The 14,193-nt window shown below is 35.5% G+C and overlaps 1 protein-coding gene across 9 annotated transcripts in view; it reads left to right on the top strand.

Moving 5' to 3' along the window:
- The window catches only part of LOC131536770 (stonustoxin subunit alpha-like), an 86,180-nt gene extending 73,391 nt beyond the window's left edge, over nt 1-12,789 (top strand). For all 9 annotated transcript variants that reach the window (XM_058769883.1, XM_058769881.1, XM_058769886.1 and 6 more), the window contains 5 exons: nt 2,471-2,664; nt 3,536-3,690; nt 4,403-4,506; nt 4,600-4,805; nt 9,555-12,789. In XM_058769883.1, the coding sequence (XP_058625866.1) occupies nt 2,471-2,664; nt 3,536-3,690; nt 4,403-4,506; nt 4,600-4,805; nt 9,555-9,752 (857 nt within the window). In that variant the 3' untranslated portion in view covers nt 9,753-12,789. The remainder of the gene's footprint in view (nt 1-2,470; nt 2,665-3,535; nt 3,691-4,402; nt 4,507-4,599; nt 4,806-9,554) is intronic.
- Nucleotides 12,790-14,193: the final 1,404 nt, after the last annotated feature.

Genomic DNA, 14,193 nt, shown 5'->3' with positions numbered 1-14,193 from the left:
ATTAACAAGCACATTATTTCATGTTTCTAGATATGTGAATATATATTAACTAATGATCCGTGAACTAATGAACATAATGTTTGTTGATGATTTATTAATGAAAGTTTTTATAAAGTGTCACCGAGTCATCTTCTAATTCTAAAATGTAGTGACTCCCCACACTATAGGATTCTTTCAGTATTTTTACAGAAGACTGCGCTAGGTAATAAACCTGAGTATGTGATACGTGTCCTTTGCAACAACGGGTTTTAATGACTGCATCTAATATGTTTCTTAAAGGTTTGTGTTCCCAATATAAACATGAATTTAACATTATTTGGCATGTTTTAAACTTTATCTCACAAATCATAATGCATTTCAAAGCAGCTGTATGAAAAGAAGAGTTCATTAAAAACGAATGGTCAATCCAGTGGCGACAGAGGAAGTATTTTGGAGTATTTTCAGGTTTTTGAAGCCCTGTTTACACCTGGTCAGTCAGATCACAAGTGGACGACGCTAAACACAGGGTGTAAAACGTTTTGAGCTTGTCCACTTTCAACCACTTCCAGAGGTAGTCGAAAACGCATTCGACGGGATTGTATTCAGGGTCTAGGGCAGGGCTATTCAATTAACTTCATTTGAGGGCCGGATTATCGAATTGAACATTTGAAGGGGGCCAAGGATGTGGGGGCCGTCCCGATCTTTTTCTGGGGGGCCTATAAAATTGGACATTAAATTTAAATGCATATTCAGCTGTAAAATTAACTAATATTACCAACAGTAACATAAAAGGTTAACATTAGTGCTGTCTGCCATTCAATAAAAAAATAAATAAAAAAAATTCACACATTTTTTCTATAATTAATTCAAATAATGTGACTAAACGCATATTAATATATTTGTATTGTCATATTTTCACACTGAACTTTCAAATGAATATAGAAACAACAAAGATGGTATATTTTAAATATGTGTTTAATGGCATCTTTTTACTAGCCTATTGTTAATGAAGAATCATTGATACAAACAATGTTTCTGTTGTCTCTATTAAATCCATTTTTTCCCTTTAAATTTAGACATTAATTATAGCCATTTAATATTACAGTATAATTGAAATGTTATATTATTTTTAATGAAAAATATATCTTTTTATAAGTGAACTTAAAACAATTTTCACATAAACTATAAATTGTATGCATAAGCTATATTGACTATTCTTTATTCAAGCTACAAAAGTTAATCAGCGAGCAGAGCTCAAGTGATTTCTCTTTTTCTTTTTTTCTTTGATTTACATCAATCACAGACTGCAGCAGGCTTCGCTTTAAAAGCAGTGCTGTTTCTTTAATAAAACCCTCCCAACAATTTTCCCAACTCTTTACAGTCATTGAGGATTTTATAACTGATTTAAGACTGTGTTTATGAGTAACAGCCAAACACGCAGATTTTCAAACTATACTTCCTGCTTTGATAAAAATCTTCGTCCAGTGTTGCCGCTATTTCTCGCCAGAAGTTATGACCGATAACACTGTCTTTAAACTTGTTTAAACTAACGTTACAATTGTGGATCTCATAACTCACATAAGCGCTTGTCAACGCTGCCATCTATTGATTGTTAGATTGTTGCAGTCTCCGGCAGATTGTTGTTATTGCGTCTTTCTTTTTGGCTGGCCCGGGCCAGTGCTGCCACCTTGTGGACAAACTAATTAGTGCAAGAACAATTCAAGGTGAATGTGCGACCTGTGCACTCTTCCTCGGACCGGATGAAGATGAATGGCAGGCCGGATTGGGCCCGCGGGCCGCCAATTGAATAGCCCTGGTGTAGACGCTCATGTGGTCGAATGTGTTCAAATAGCCACAAAAGTCCGCCTACAGATATAACGCGTAAACATTATGGAAAGTGCCCAAGCCAGACAGGATTTCAACATTTTCAGCTAAGAGATAAAAGTTCTCTCACCATTCCGGATTTCTAACACATTGCAGAAATGAAAACCGCTGCTGTCAGTATGTTTTTCTGCCGTCTCCGGTCATGTTTATATGTAAATTGCATGCACCCATTCATTTGCTCACCATGAATCCTCTCCTTCAATCAGGACAGAAGTGGTTGAAAGTGGACAAAAGAGACAGCAGGTGTTAACACGTATGTGTCTCCTTCGTCCACCTGTGATCTGATTGACCAAAATGCATCTTAATAACAGGCGTAACCAGGGCCTTGGAAATAGGGTGAGTTTTAAAATGTTATGACAGTGGTTGGGTAAACGCATGGCTGGGTAAATATTGGACAAAACACACATTGGATTATAAATGTAAGCTATGCTGGGTTGCTGTTACCCAGCCATGGATTGAAAACAACTCAACATTTTTTAGAGTGTATTGATTTAATTAAAACAAGTTCAAACCAAAATAGCCTTTTATTTGTACAGTATACTTTTTCATCCATTAGCTACTGAATGCCAAAGCTTGTTAACCATCACAAATGTTTGAAATATTTCAGTGATTGTCGATGACAACTCTACATTGAGAGCGGATTTCATTCAGGAGCTTCTTCCATCTGCGGAGCGAACGGCTCTCCTTTATCACCTGGCTTTCCTGAGTCTGGGAGGATTCCCAAAGCTGGAGCGTCTGATCAGAGATCAAGCTATTGAAACACAACTGCTGTTCAGATCCTCTGAAGCCCTTCTGCTGAAGGTATGAGGCCTAATTCATCATAACATCAATGTCAGCTATCAGCCCTCTGATTTAAATGTTTCTTCTAAAAGAGTCTTTCCCGCTTTAACACTTCAGCTATGAGGCTGGACAGTGGATTGTGTGGATGCTGTGATTAACTTTCAAAAGGTGCTCTCTGTCACTGTCTTTAATCATTTCTGAGCATGACTGTATGGAGGAGCCGATCCAAGTCTGCCGCCATTTTAAATTAACAATTTAAAGGGGACTGAGGCGATCACGAATTTGTGTATAGTTTATGGAGTTAATCACAAATTTTTAGGGGGAGCTGAGTAGAAAGCCCTCCTAGTGACGCCCATGCTCTGGACCGAGAGGAGTCAAAGATTCATCAAAATCAGCAAAGACTGGATTCACAGATAGAGCTTGCTTCAGGCCATCACAGGAAGGAAAGTGCAGAGAAGGCAAAGCTAGAATACCACACAGCATCAGCAGAGGAGGCGAGCCATAGAATTGGGTGGAAAACATTGAGAAGCAGTCTAAAAACAATGTGATCCATGCATGAAGATAATAATAATCCAACTGTTGAACTTAAACATGACAGCTTTATATCACAAGACAACACAGCAATGCACAGCTAACAGAAGAACTAAGCAGCACAGGTACACCGGACAATATTTGGACTCAAACTTGTCACAACGAGCTAGAACAGGAAGAGAAAACTAGAAAATAAGAAATGACCACAATTAGTCATGACAGCGTCACATAACTTCAGAAGTTACTATACTGTTATGATTCGCTGATGTTTTTAACTGTGTACGGTTGTGTAGTCACTGTGAATCGTCATGATTTACTAGTCTATCACATGATTAACTTGGTGATCGATGTTTTCTCGTAGTGTGTCGGCACGATTTCCAACCTGCTCACCTCCCTGTTTCCAATACTGAAACAAGCTGTGGAGAAGAACAAACCTGTTTTGGCGGTGAGGTACCTGATGGAAGCCAAAGAGTTGATCAAAGACATCGTAGCACAAGTGGATGACACAGTGAAGAGGTGAAAATATTAGTAATATCTTATAGGAACAAATATGTGCCAACTTAATTCAAAGGGGAAACACATGGGTGATTTTATAATTGCAGCTAAATTTGATGTCCAGAGTCGTCTTTTTTTGTTGTTGTTGTTGTTGTCTTGTTTGTTCAGATGGTGATTATTTTTAAGTATTCAAATAATTTGCTATTCAGGGTCATGGATCACAAGATGTTTTGGGTCATAACAATAATATATTTTTTGTAAAAAGTGTCAATGTATATAGGTATAGATCATATAGAAATGATATGTGTAAAGTTAGTGTTTGAGCATGAAAAAAGAGAAGAAAGGAAGGTCTTCTCTACATTAGTAAGCACTCTTCTTTTTGATTCATTTAGAAATCAAACGCTGCTGTATTGATCAGAGATGCACAACACTTCCTGTAGAACTGTTTTAGACCCTACTCTGAAGTAGTTCCCCAAACAGCGTTCCTACAACTGAAACCGTTCCTAGTTCCTGCGGTGTGAGCACGCCAAAAACTGGGAACTAACGCCAATAGTTCTAGGAACTATGAAAACGTTCATCCAGTGTGAAAGTGCCTATCGAACTGTTGTATAGAATTACATTTGTGCATAATAATACGTCCTCTTTAAGAAAATTGTTCAGTGTCTTGTGCAAATAAAATCCGGACCACATCGCTGTATTCAATTATTTATTTGAAATGCACTGTATTATTCAGGTATGATCAACACAGAAAAAGTGTGCAAACATGCACCAGTGACGTGTATCGAGAACAAAAAGAGACTGAAGAAAAAAAAGCGGAAAAATCTAATGAGATGAAGGGTGAGAATCTCTCTATGATTACAGTGAATGCATCTGCATGCATGTTATGCTCTTGACATGTTCTTCACAACGATCTCTCATAAATCATTCCAGGTGAGATCCCTGATCCTGAGCATCTGAAGGAAGTCCAGGTGTGTCTTTCTCAGATCCAACAAATTCTGATTACTCTTGAAATGTTTTGGGAGAAGGTGGATTCTATTCTGAACATGCTGAAAGAAAAAACCTTTGCTGGGGAGGAACTCGTTGACATGGAGGACATGAAGGATGAGTTTCTGAGCTCCATTGACGATGCAGGAAAGGTAAGTTAGACGTCGAGCAAATGTTCCTGATGTAATTTGATTATGCTTTTCATGAGCTCTCTGAGTTCTCACTTTCATTTCCTATGTTGTTTTTTGTTTATTCATAATATACTCTGATTAATAGTGTACAGCTGATGCTATATTTTCTAGAATCCAAAGCAAAGAGTTTTGTAATCTGAAGCAAGATACTAGTGTCTGATCATTGAAAGTTATTACCATCTTAACTAGAATCAGACGAGGATGCCGTGCGACTTTAAATTAAAAAGATAAAAATAAATAAATAAATGCACAGTTGTGCATAGCATGTTTGTTATTCTAGACAAATCAAAAAACAGAGTTTTTTTAACAAGGAGCCCTTACTGTTTGTCTCCTCTGTCATTTCTGACGCTACTTTACTTTTTACTTTAAAGTGGCGTCTGGTTCAGGTCAGAAATGACCGAGGAGACAAACAGTATGGTAGTGTTGTAACATTATCCACTTTTATGATTTTATTTTATTTACATGTTTATTTCTCCTCTTTGCTATTAATGTGCATGTGCAAATGAGCATATTTATATAACCTCAAGACTGTGAAAATCTACACTTCTGTAAATTAAATACAAGACAAACTGTAGGAATTTGTCATGTATTGGGTCAGATTCAAATCAAGTCAGATCAAGTCATGTTGTGGCAGTAGTGCCCAGTACATGGCTATAATGTCCTTTTTAGGCACCTGTTTTGTGTTACTTCTACATTTTATCACAAGTTATGCACTTTAATATTCATTTAGATTTTACACTTTATTTTGACTAGTGGCCTAGTAACTGAATAGCTTTGTTCTGGAAATCATTTTCTGCAGTAATGCCACTTTATGGCCCATTATTGCTAGAGGCTTTAGAACTAATGACTGACGGATTGTCTAATTTCTCTGACATGACGCTTTCTGTGTTTGTATTGCCAAAAATAGATTTCTTTAATCTCTATTTAAAATCATTCGCACTCTTTCCTTTTCAACTTCTTCTTTAAAAGTCCCTTGATCTAGGTCAACTTCAAATCGTTTAGAGACAAGATCACATATCTCTGTAGTTAGTGTATTACAAGCATCCATTTTTTGCACAACGTCTAAGGTATTAAGAGAATTGCGTTGAAGAACTTCATGAGTTTGATTTACACAATCATATCCACCTTGAACAGTTTCATTTATATTATCGAGGTCATCTTTCACACAAAATCCCATAAGTCTTATCCTAGCTACTCTCACTACCTTCTTGCAGGATTCATAAGCTCTCAAAAATGCCTTTAAATGTTTTTTTGCTTCCTGTTCACGCATCTGTTTACCTTTCTCTGTAAGCTGACGTTCACGAGAACTTTGCGATGTTTTCAAACAGCATCTTTATTCCGTACACCTTGAAGCGACTCACAACACCCCACAGCATGTGTTTTAACACATACAAATGACAAGATTCATAATTCAAGCATAGACTCGTAAACATGTTGAATTGCATAAATAAACATCACAATCGATTACAGTACACAACAAACGTTCAAGTATTTCTTTAATTACAATCAACATACCTCACTACGCTCACCAAGGAATGCAAATCAAATATGATAATCCTTTCGTCATCATCAGACATGCGTCGAATTCATTTCAAAATGATACGAAGTATAAAATCCACATTAAAACAATATAGGCTCAAACGATCAGCTTCTCACATTCACATCCACCCGCCATCTTATTAAGCTTATTAGTCCACCCGATCACTACGGTGTCCAAGAAGGACAATTTCAGCACAAATGTTCATGATTTTCGGTAGGGATGTGCGCTACGACTAATTTAAACGGAAGTTTTGTATCCAACTAGTCGACTAGTCTAAAAGTTAGAAACCCCCCAAAAATGGCAAAAGAAAAAAAACTGTGCGTGTATAACAGCCTACACTTGAAATACTTAATCTTTGCATCACACTGTCAATGAAATCTGCTAAAAATAGGTCACGATTATGCCGTATGCTTGCCTCATGTTATCATCATTTAATTTTAGGTGGCCGTTAAACAGAAAAAAAGGAAGAGCATAACTCAACATAAACCAGTGCATAGTTTATTTATTCAGATCAGCTGGAGCAACGCAGAAATGGAGAATAGACTGACAGAATTCTTCATTTTCATATAACGGTAGCCAACATATTAAAACACAAGTCAAAAACAATAGGAAAGTTTATCAAGGAATAGCATTAAAACGGCTTTTAAAAATGTACTTCATGTTGGCTATATTGTCTAAAAACAAAACAATGCTCGTTTTACTTATTCAGACCATGCGCATTTGTTCAGTGAATTTAACATGTTAATGTGGTCTGGCGAAAGACGGGACTAGAGGCGATTCTGCTCTTGAAAAAAAAACGCACTCGGCAGGAACTGAAGTCACAGGCACGCAGAGAGATAACTACAAGCAAGCAGACAGTTTCGAAAAGAGCATGGAAATCCCGCACCACCACCGAAGTGGGTCTTCGAGGAATAGATGGCGCGGATGGGATCGAGGACCGCAGCAGCGGGTTGTAGTGCATGACATTGACATTGCTGGCTTTGGCTAGCCTCCAAGCTAACGCATACGTGCCTGTATTGAATATGATTATCGCTCCAGTAGAGTTATTGTAAGCCAATTAGACATTACACAGTTTACACAAAACTTTTCCGTTTCCTTCTAATTCAACATAATCCCACACCTTGCTGGATCTTCGCTGGTCATTTCGAGCTCGCCGCAACTGACATGAAGAAAAGGCATGCGAGGTCTGAGGTAAAAATATAGTTTCCGCCCAGATACGCTTTTAAAAATATTTATATATTGAAATATTTTGATATTTATTATTTTTCAAAAGTTTTATTTTAGCTCGTTGTTAAAATGTTTTAAATGTAACGTTAAAATTATGGTATTTTTTTTTTTCTCGTGTAATCGACTATTGATTTCAGTGTCGACTAGCAGGAGCTGTACCGTTTAGTCGACTAGACCCGCACATCCCTAATTTCCGGTTTCAATATGTAAACACACTCAGGGTGCAAAAACATTCAAGATACATAAAATCTGTCAAATCGCAAATTAAATTAAACAAACATCTTCAATATTTCATAACACAATTCATCCATACTTCGTATACTAGGAACATAATTACAATATTTAAAATGGTCCCTTACACACGATCTTATAAAAGATTCTGCTACATAAAAACTAGAGTAAGCATCTACACATTTATCAGTTTAAAAAACCATATTGGGAGAGATTGCTGAAATATGATGAGAAAAAAATAACATGACTTCAAAAAGGTGACAATAATGCCCAGTAGATGGATTCTGTGCAGTCACCTGTTATTTGTTGAATCTAGATATTATCACATTTAATACATTTAGAATTGATTCAATTATTACATTATTTCTGTAACATACTCAAAATTGAAGAAAAACGTATATGTTAAGATGTTTCATTGATCGTGTGTGTTTTCAAAAGCAATTAATGTAAAATGTTTCTGTTGTTGTGCTTCAATAATATATACTGATACAATGATGTCTCATATTTAGCCAATGAGGACATTCTCCCTGTTTGAGAGACAGACCGCCATCGACCAATCAGGGTTCCTCGTTGTTGTTTATACATGCAAACAAGGGTCGTTTGGGTTTAACCTCTTAACTGTCACCGTCCCCTCTGTGGGACGCCTACGTTTACTTCACTATTTTACAATTAAATCCTAATCTAATCATGACAAACTATATATCGTTGGAAAGGTCTAAGACTCCTAAATAGGTATTTTACCACTTTTTCTGTTAAAAAATTATGTAGGAAAAGTAATAGATTAATTTATGACAAGAGTGCACCTGAAAAAAATCTACATCATAACAGGAATTCTGACCTGTCACAGAAAGTCTTCTTAGTTGCCTCACGAATTAGAAATCAGAAGAAATTATTTATCAGTAGAAAACTTTGAAACCCATTTTAAAATCAGACATTGCATTACCATGGAAATGGTACATTAAAATCATGTTACAAAATGTTTTCATTCATGAATTATACAAATTTAAGTTTGGATAGTGCACTATAATGTCTGTGTTCAAAACTGTGAGTGACAGTTAAGGGGTTAAAAGAGACTCAATACAACAAATTCATTTGGGAAGTATTTTTATTTCATAATGTGAAGTACAGTTCAAAGGTTTCCTTCGTTTTATTGTGGTTGCCTTGTCTTTCTTTACGTTGATTGCGTGTAATAAATCATTTTTATTACTCTAAGATAAACGTTCTGGGATGTATTAAGGTTTTACAGGCTAACTGTACATTTTGGAGGCACCGGCATAGACATTTCTACTGCTTTGAGTTATTTAGTAACAGAAACCACAGGTGAATTTCCAGCCTAATTCTCAATCTATCAGCCGCGGGACGTCAGGCTCCTGTGCGCCAACTGAATAAACAAATACCAACAGGACGGGTTATTTTCCATCGAAAAAGGCATTCACATTGCTTCATAAAATTGAGGTTAAATCTTTGGAGACACATGGATGACTTTAATGATATCTTTTCAACCATTCTTGGCTTTGAAAGGTGTAGTTTACATTGAACTAACCCTTTAAAATCATCATGAAAAAATGTAGGATTTTTTAGTTTTTTTTTATTATTATTATTTATCAGTGCAGCCCATTATTGAAGTTGAAACTAGTTCAATTATGACCACATATTTAATCAAATATATTTTAGTACATGTGATTAATGGTGGCATGTGTTTTATCTTTCAGCACTGGGAGATATTTGGTTTGTGCTGTCAGAGAGTTCAAGGTGCCTTCAGCGTTCAGTCTAAAGATGCATATAAATTCCTGGAGATCAATCCGTCTTCGCTCTCTGAGGAGGAGAGGAAAAGGCAGTATGTGTCTATCACGGAGAAGCTGAAGAAAATCAATCCAGATCCGCCAGCACTGTGTGACACCCAGAACTGATGCTTCCTGAATGCTGCTTACACAAATCAATGCATACAGCTTCTCTTGTCATTTTCATAATGCTTTGTAATCTTTACAACTGCTCTTGAACATGTTCAATTACAGTTCTGCATATACATGTTCTTTAAGTTGATGTTAACCATAAACTGATCTAAATAATATTCCTATCTCTTTCAAAATCGCTTTGCATTTTTATTATGCTACATACAGATCTTGTGGTCTGGTCACATGATTAATGTCTATGTCACACAATAAAGAAAAAAGACATGAAACACTTCAATGTAGCCAAATCCTTAAAAAAGCCATTTCTAATGCTTCGGTGTACAATAGTTCTGCTTCCATCCATAAATCATGTTAATAGCGGAGACAATATATGTTGATACCTTCTCTAGAACACAAAAGAAAATGAAAATGCAGAAGAAATTGTGGAATTATTTTTAACTGTAATGCAATATAAACATAACCCTTGTCTAAACGAATTTACTACATTTAGTGTTAATCAGAAAGTTAAAGCCATTTTGTAATAAACCAAGAATTATTTGGAGATGCAAGGAAATGCAGTGAAAGCACATTTGAAGTACTGTATTACATACCGATTTAAAAAAAAAAAAAAAAAAATGTATAGGCTGAATGCACTGTAAGTCGCTTTGGATAAAAGCGTCTGCTAAATGCATGAATGAATGTAAATGTAGCTCACATGCTATGCTAATTAGGCTCTGTGGTGTTACGAACCAATTAGTGTTGAAGACGCCACAAATGATGGTTTATAAAAAATAGTAAAAAAAAAACAAACAATTAAAATCATTTGAATGCAAAACTAGGAGCATGAAGTTTGTTTATTGTCTATCAGCTAATGAGATTAAGAAATACAACTGAATAATATTCTCCATAATAGCCCTGTCAAGGCTGTAGGCTGTCCTGAATATTTGTGTGTAGCCTACTTGTGTGTGTGTGTGTGTGTGTGTGTGTGTGTGTGTGAATTTTGCAGTGGTAAATTCATTATTTTAAGAGTTCAACCTTAAATAATTGACCAGTTTAACAGTATTAGCTCTCTATCATCCAGTTCCAGCTCCAAGTTACCTATAATAGATTATTAGTATTATATATTAATATTACTATTAATTCTGCAATACCTGTGCCAGCTTCAATTATATTGTATCAAGATTGATGCTTGATAGTGAACTGTTCCAAACTCACAATTACTGTAATAAAGATAAGATTAAACATTCAAATACAAAAATATTATACTATATTATTAAGTTGGCTTGAGAAAGCCAACTTACTGAAATGCTATTTAAACTTATTAGTGGTGCTTGCCAAAGGCAAGGCATCACTATTATTCTCTTGCATACTTATTAAGTTGGCTTGAGAAAGCCAACTTACTGATATTGTACTTAAACTTCTTATTATTCTTTTTCTGAGACTAAAATTTCTGACTGCTACTCCTCCTAGAGCTTTAACTCTACAAACTCCAAACTCAGCCCAAGTCTTGAGACTGATCTGACTTAGCGTGCTATATCTTTTCTAACTAATCCGACTTACGGTTTTCATAAAAATAAAGATTAAATATCATAAAAAATCCCATAGACTTACATTGAATAGTCTTGGCTCATCTGAACATTCCGTCAAACTCCAACTGTCAAAATTTAAATCTAAACACACTGAAGCCCATTAGACTCAATCAGACTTCCCTTCTATGTACTATTTCTAACCCAATCAAACTCATCTATCTCTATCTATCTATCTATCTATCTATCTATCTATCAGACTTCCCTTCTATGTACTATTTCTAACCCAATCAAACTCATCTATCTATCTATCTATCTATCTAAAGGACATTCACTCTCCATTCATTCTTTATCTAACACACACGCACGCACACACACACACACACACACACACACACACACACACACACACACACAAACAAACATACCTTCCCTATTTAACACACACAAACACACGCACACAAGAAATAAACAGAAAATGTGAAGATTGAAAGAGTAATTGTAAAACATTTATAAATTTTTAATCATACAAATCATATATCTTTTTTTGTTGTTTACTTCTCATCTATACATTAATGCTGTGTTTTGGGAGATATGAAGTACTTTTGTACCTGTTTACCACAAAAATCCTCAACTACACCATTAGCTTGCATGTGAAATATTACATTTTTATGAGTAAATCTCTTAAATGATGATCTAAATTTAATTTAAACTGTTTCTGGATATTGATCTAGGTGTTAGGTGTACAATACTGCCATCTGGTGGTTAGAGAAAAACTTGTAGAAATCACAGTTTTTGAAAGAATAGTGTAATGACCATATATATCCAGCAGAGGCCCATAGAGAGCCATTCATTTTTCTGGAAGTGGTCAACTGCTCCTCTCACAACTTTTCTGATATATATTTGGTAATTATATATTTAAACATTATAAAATACACAACTTTTCATGATATATATATTTTGTAATTATATATTTAAACATTATAAAATACATTAAAAACAGTATAAGTGCTCGCTTTTGCAATAATGCCACATAAATTTGCAGAAATGCCACACAAGTTGTCACTGAAACTTGATTGCAGGTACATATTTATTTCAATCCAAAAAGTAAAATAAATGTTTTTTTTTTTTTTGACAAATGTAAATAAAATCACAATGAAAAAAAAAAACTAAACTAAAAAACAACTGCAATAAGCAGATATGAATGGCGGGTATGTGTGTAAGAGAGTGTGTGTGTACGTACGTGAGTGAGTATGCTCGTTCCACATTGCATTTGTGCTCTAGTATCAGGCTTTAATTTTGTTGTGTGGACATTTTCAGATTTATGCAGAATTTATTGATTTTATTTGCCAATTTCTATAAAAATGCTCTTTGTTGCAGTCACACATGTGTGTTTTTGTATGTGTGTGCGCGTCTTTTCTACATTGCATTTGTGATCTAGTACCAGGCCTTCATTTCTGTGTGAAAATTTTCAGACCTATGCTGGATTTATTATTATTTTTTGACAAATTAAAAAAAATATATATACATTTTTTCGTATTTCCCATTCATTTTCAAATGGGGTCATATTGACCCCAAAGACCATATTAGTAAAAAAAAATAAAAAATACATACCTTCAGAACAACCGAATCAAGCCCTTTTTTTTTATGTGGATACAGATAGAAAATGTTGAAAAGTCACAAAATCTTATTCCACTGAGATGAAGGGAAACATTTTTTAACTAAAGAAAGTTGACTGAGGTCATACTGACCTCAATACTATTTCTAATCCATTCAAACTCATCTATCTAATGTTTCTTATCTATCTATCTATAATCTGACTTCATCTATCTATCTATCTATCTATCTATCTATAATCTGACTTTATCTATCTATCTATCTATCTATCTATGTCAGACTGTATTGCCTTAAGTTTGTAAAACTACTTTAAACTTCAAACTATTTCATACTGAAAACCATCAAACTTAAAACTTTTTTAAACTTTTTCAAACTTTCTGCTCCGTCTTTCTCAAGCCAACTTAAAGTTTGTCTCGACGAACTTTTTTATCTAGTTAGTGGTGCTTGCCAAAGGCAAGGCATCACTATTGTTATCTTGCATACTTATTATTCTTCTGCTTCTTCTTATTCTTCTTCTGGACAAAACTTCGATTCGCTACTCCTCCTGCACCGTTTGTCACAGACCCATGAATGAGGCGTCAAATCGACCGGCTCATTGAGGAGATGTGGGCTATATCTTTTCTAAGCGATCGGACCTACGATGTTCACACAGCGGACGAAAAAGCGGGCAAAAAAGTCCCATTGACTTACATTGGCGGAATGTTCGTGAATTTGAATCTCAACTGTCACTTTCTCACACACACACACACACGCAGGCCCTTAGAGCCCCTTCTCTCTCTCTCTCTCTGTAACTCACACACACTCATTTGACTCATCTTTTAAGTAACTAATAAGTAATGACCTATGATCTTCATAGCCACACCCTAGCAACCACTTACAGCACCCTAGCAACCACCCCATAGACCTCCATTGAAAACAGATCAAAAAGGATATCTCTGGATAAAAGTGTCATATAAACATGCAGGTTTTGCTCTTTTGACTCGTGATCGCAAACAGGACTTTCCTCATGCATGCTACACATACTAGCAGTGAATAGCTACATGCTAATAGTGATTAGCTAAGTGTTAAATCAGGCTAAGAACATACAAATAACTCTATAAAACTACATAGTAATGATGTGTGACAACTACCAACCGCTTAGCAACACGCTTAGTAACCTCCCAGTTATAGAGGTGTGCTATATCTTTTATAAGTAATTGAGTGTACGATGTTCGTCTGGTGGATGAAACAATTTGGGCGAAAAAGTCCCATAGACTTAACATTGGCACAAAATTTGTGAGATTATATCTTTGGATCAGGAGGTCACAGAGATTTGG

The sequence above is a fragment of the Onychostoma macrolepis genome, chromosome 03 (assembly GCF_012432095.1).
Source record: "Onychostoma macrolepis isolate SWU-2019 chromosome 03, ASM1243209v1, whole genome shotgun sequence".
In the NCBI taxonomy this organism is placed as follows: domain Eukaryota; kingdom Metazoa; phylum Chordata; class Actinopteri; order Cypriniformes; family Cyprinidae; genus Onychostoma; species Onychostoma macrolepis.
The sequence above is the reverse complement of the archived record's forward strand: the minus strand, read 5'-3'. Positions and strand labels throughout refer to the sequence as shown.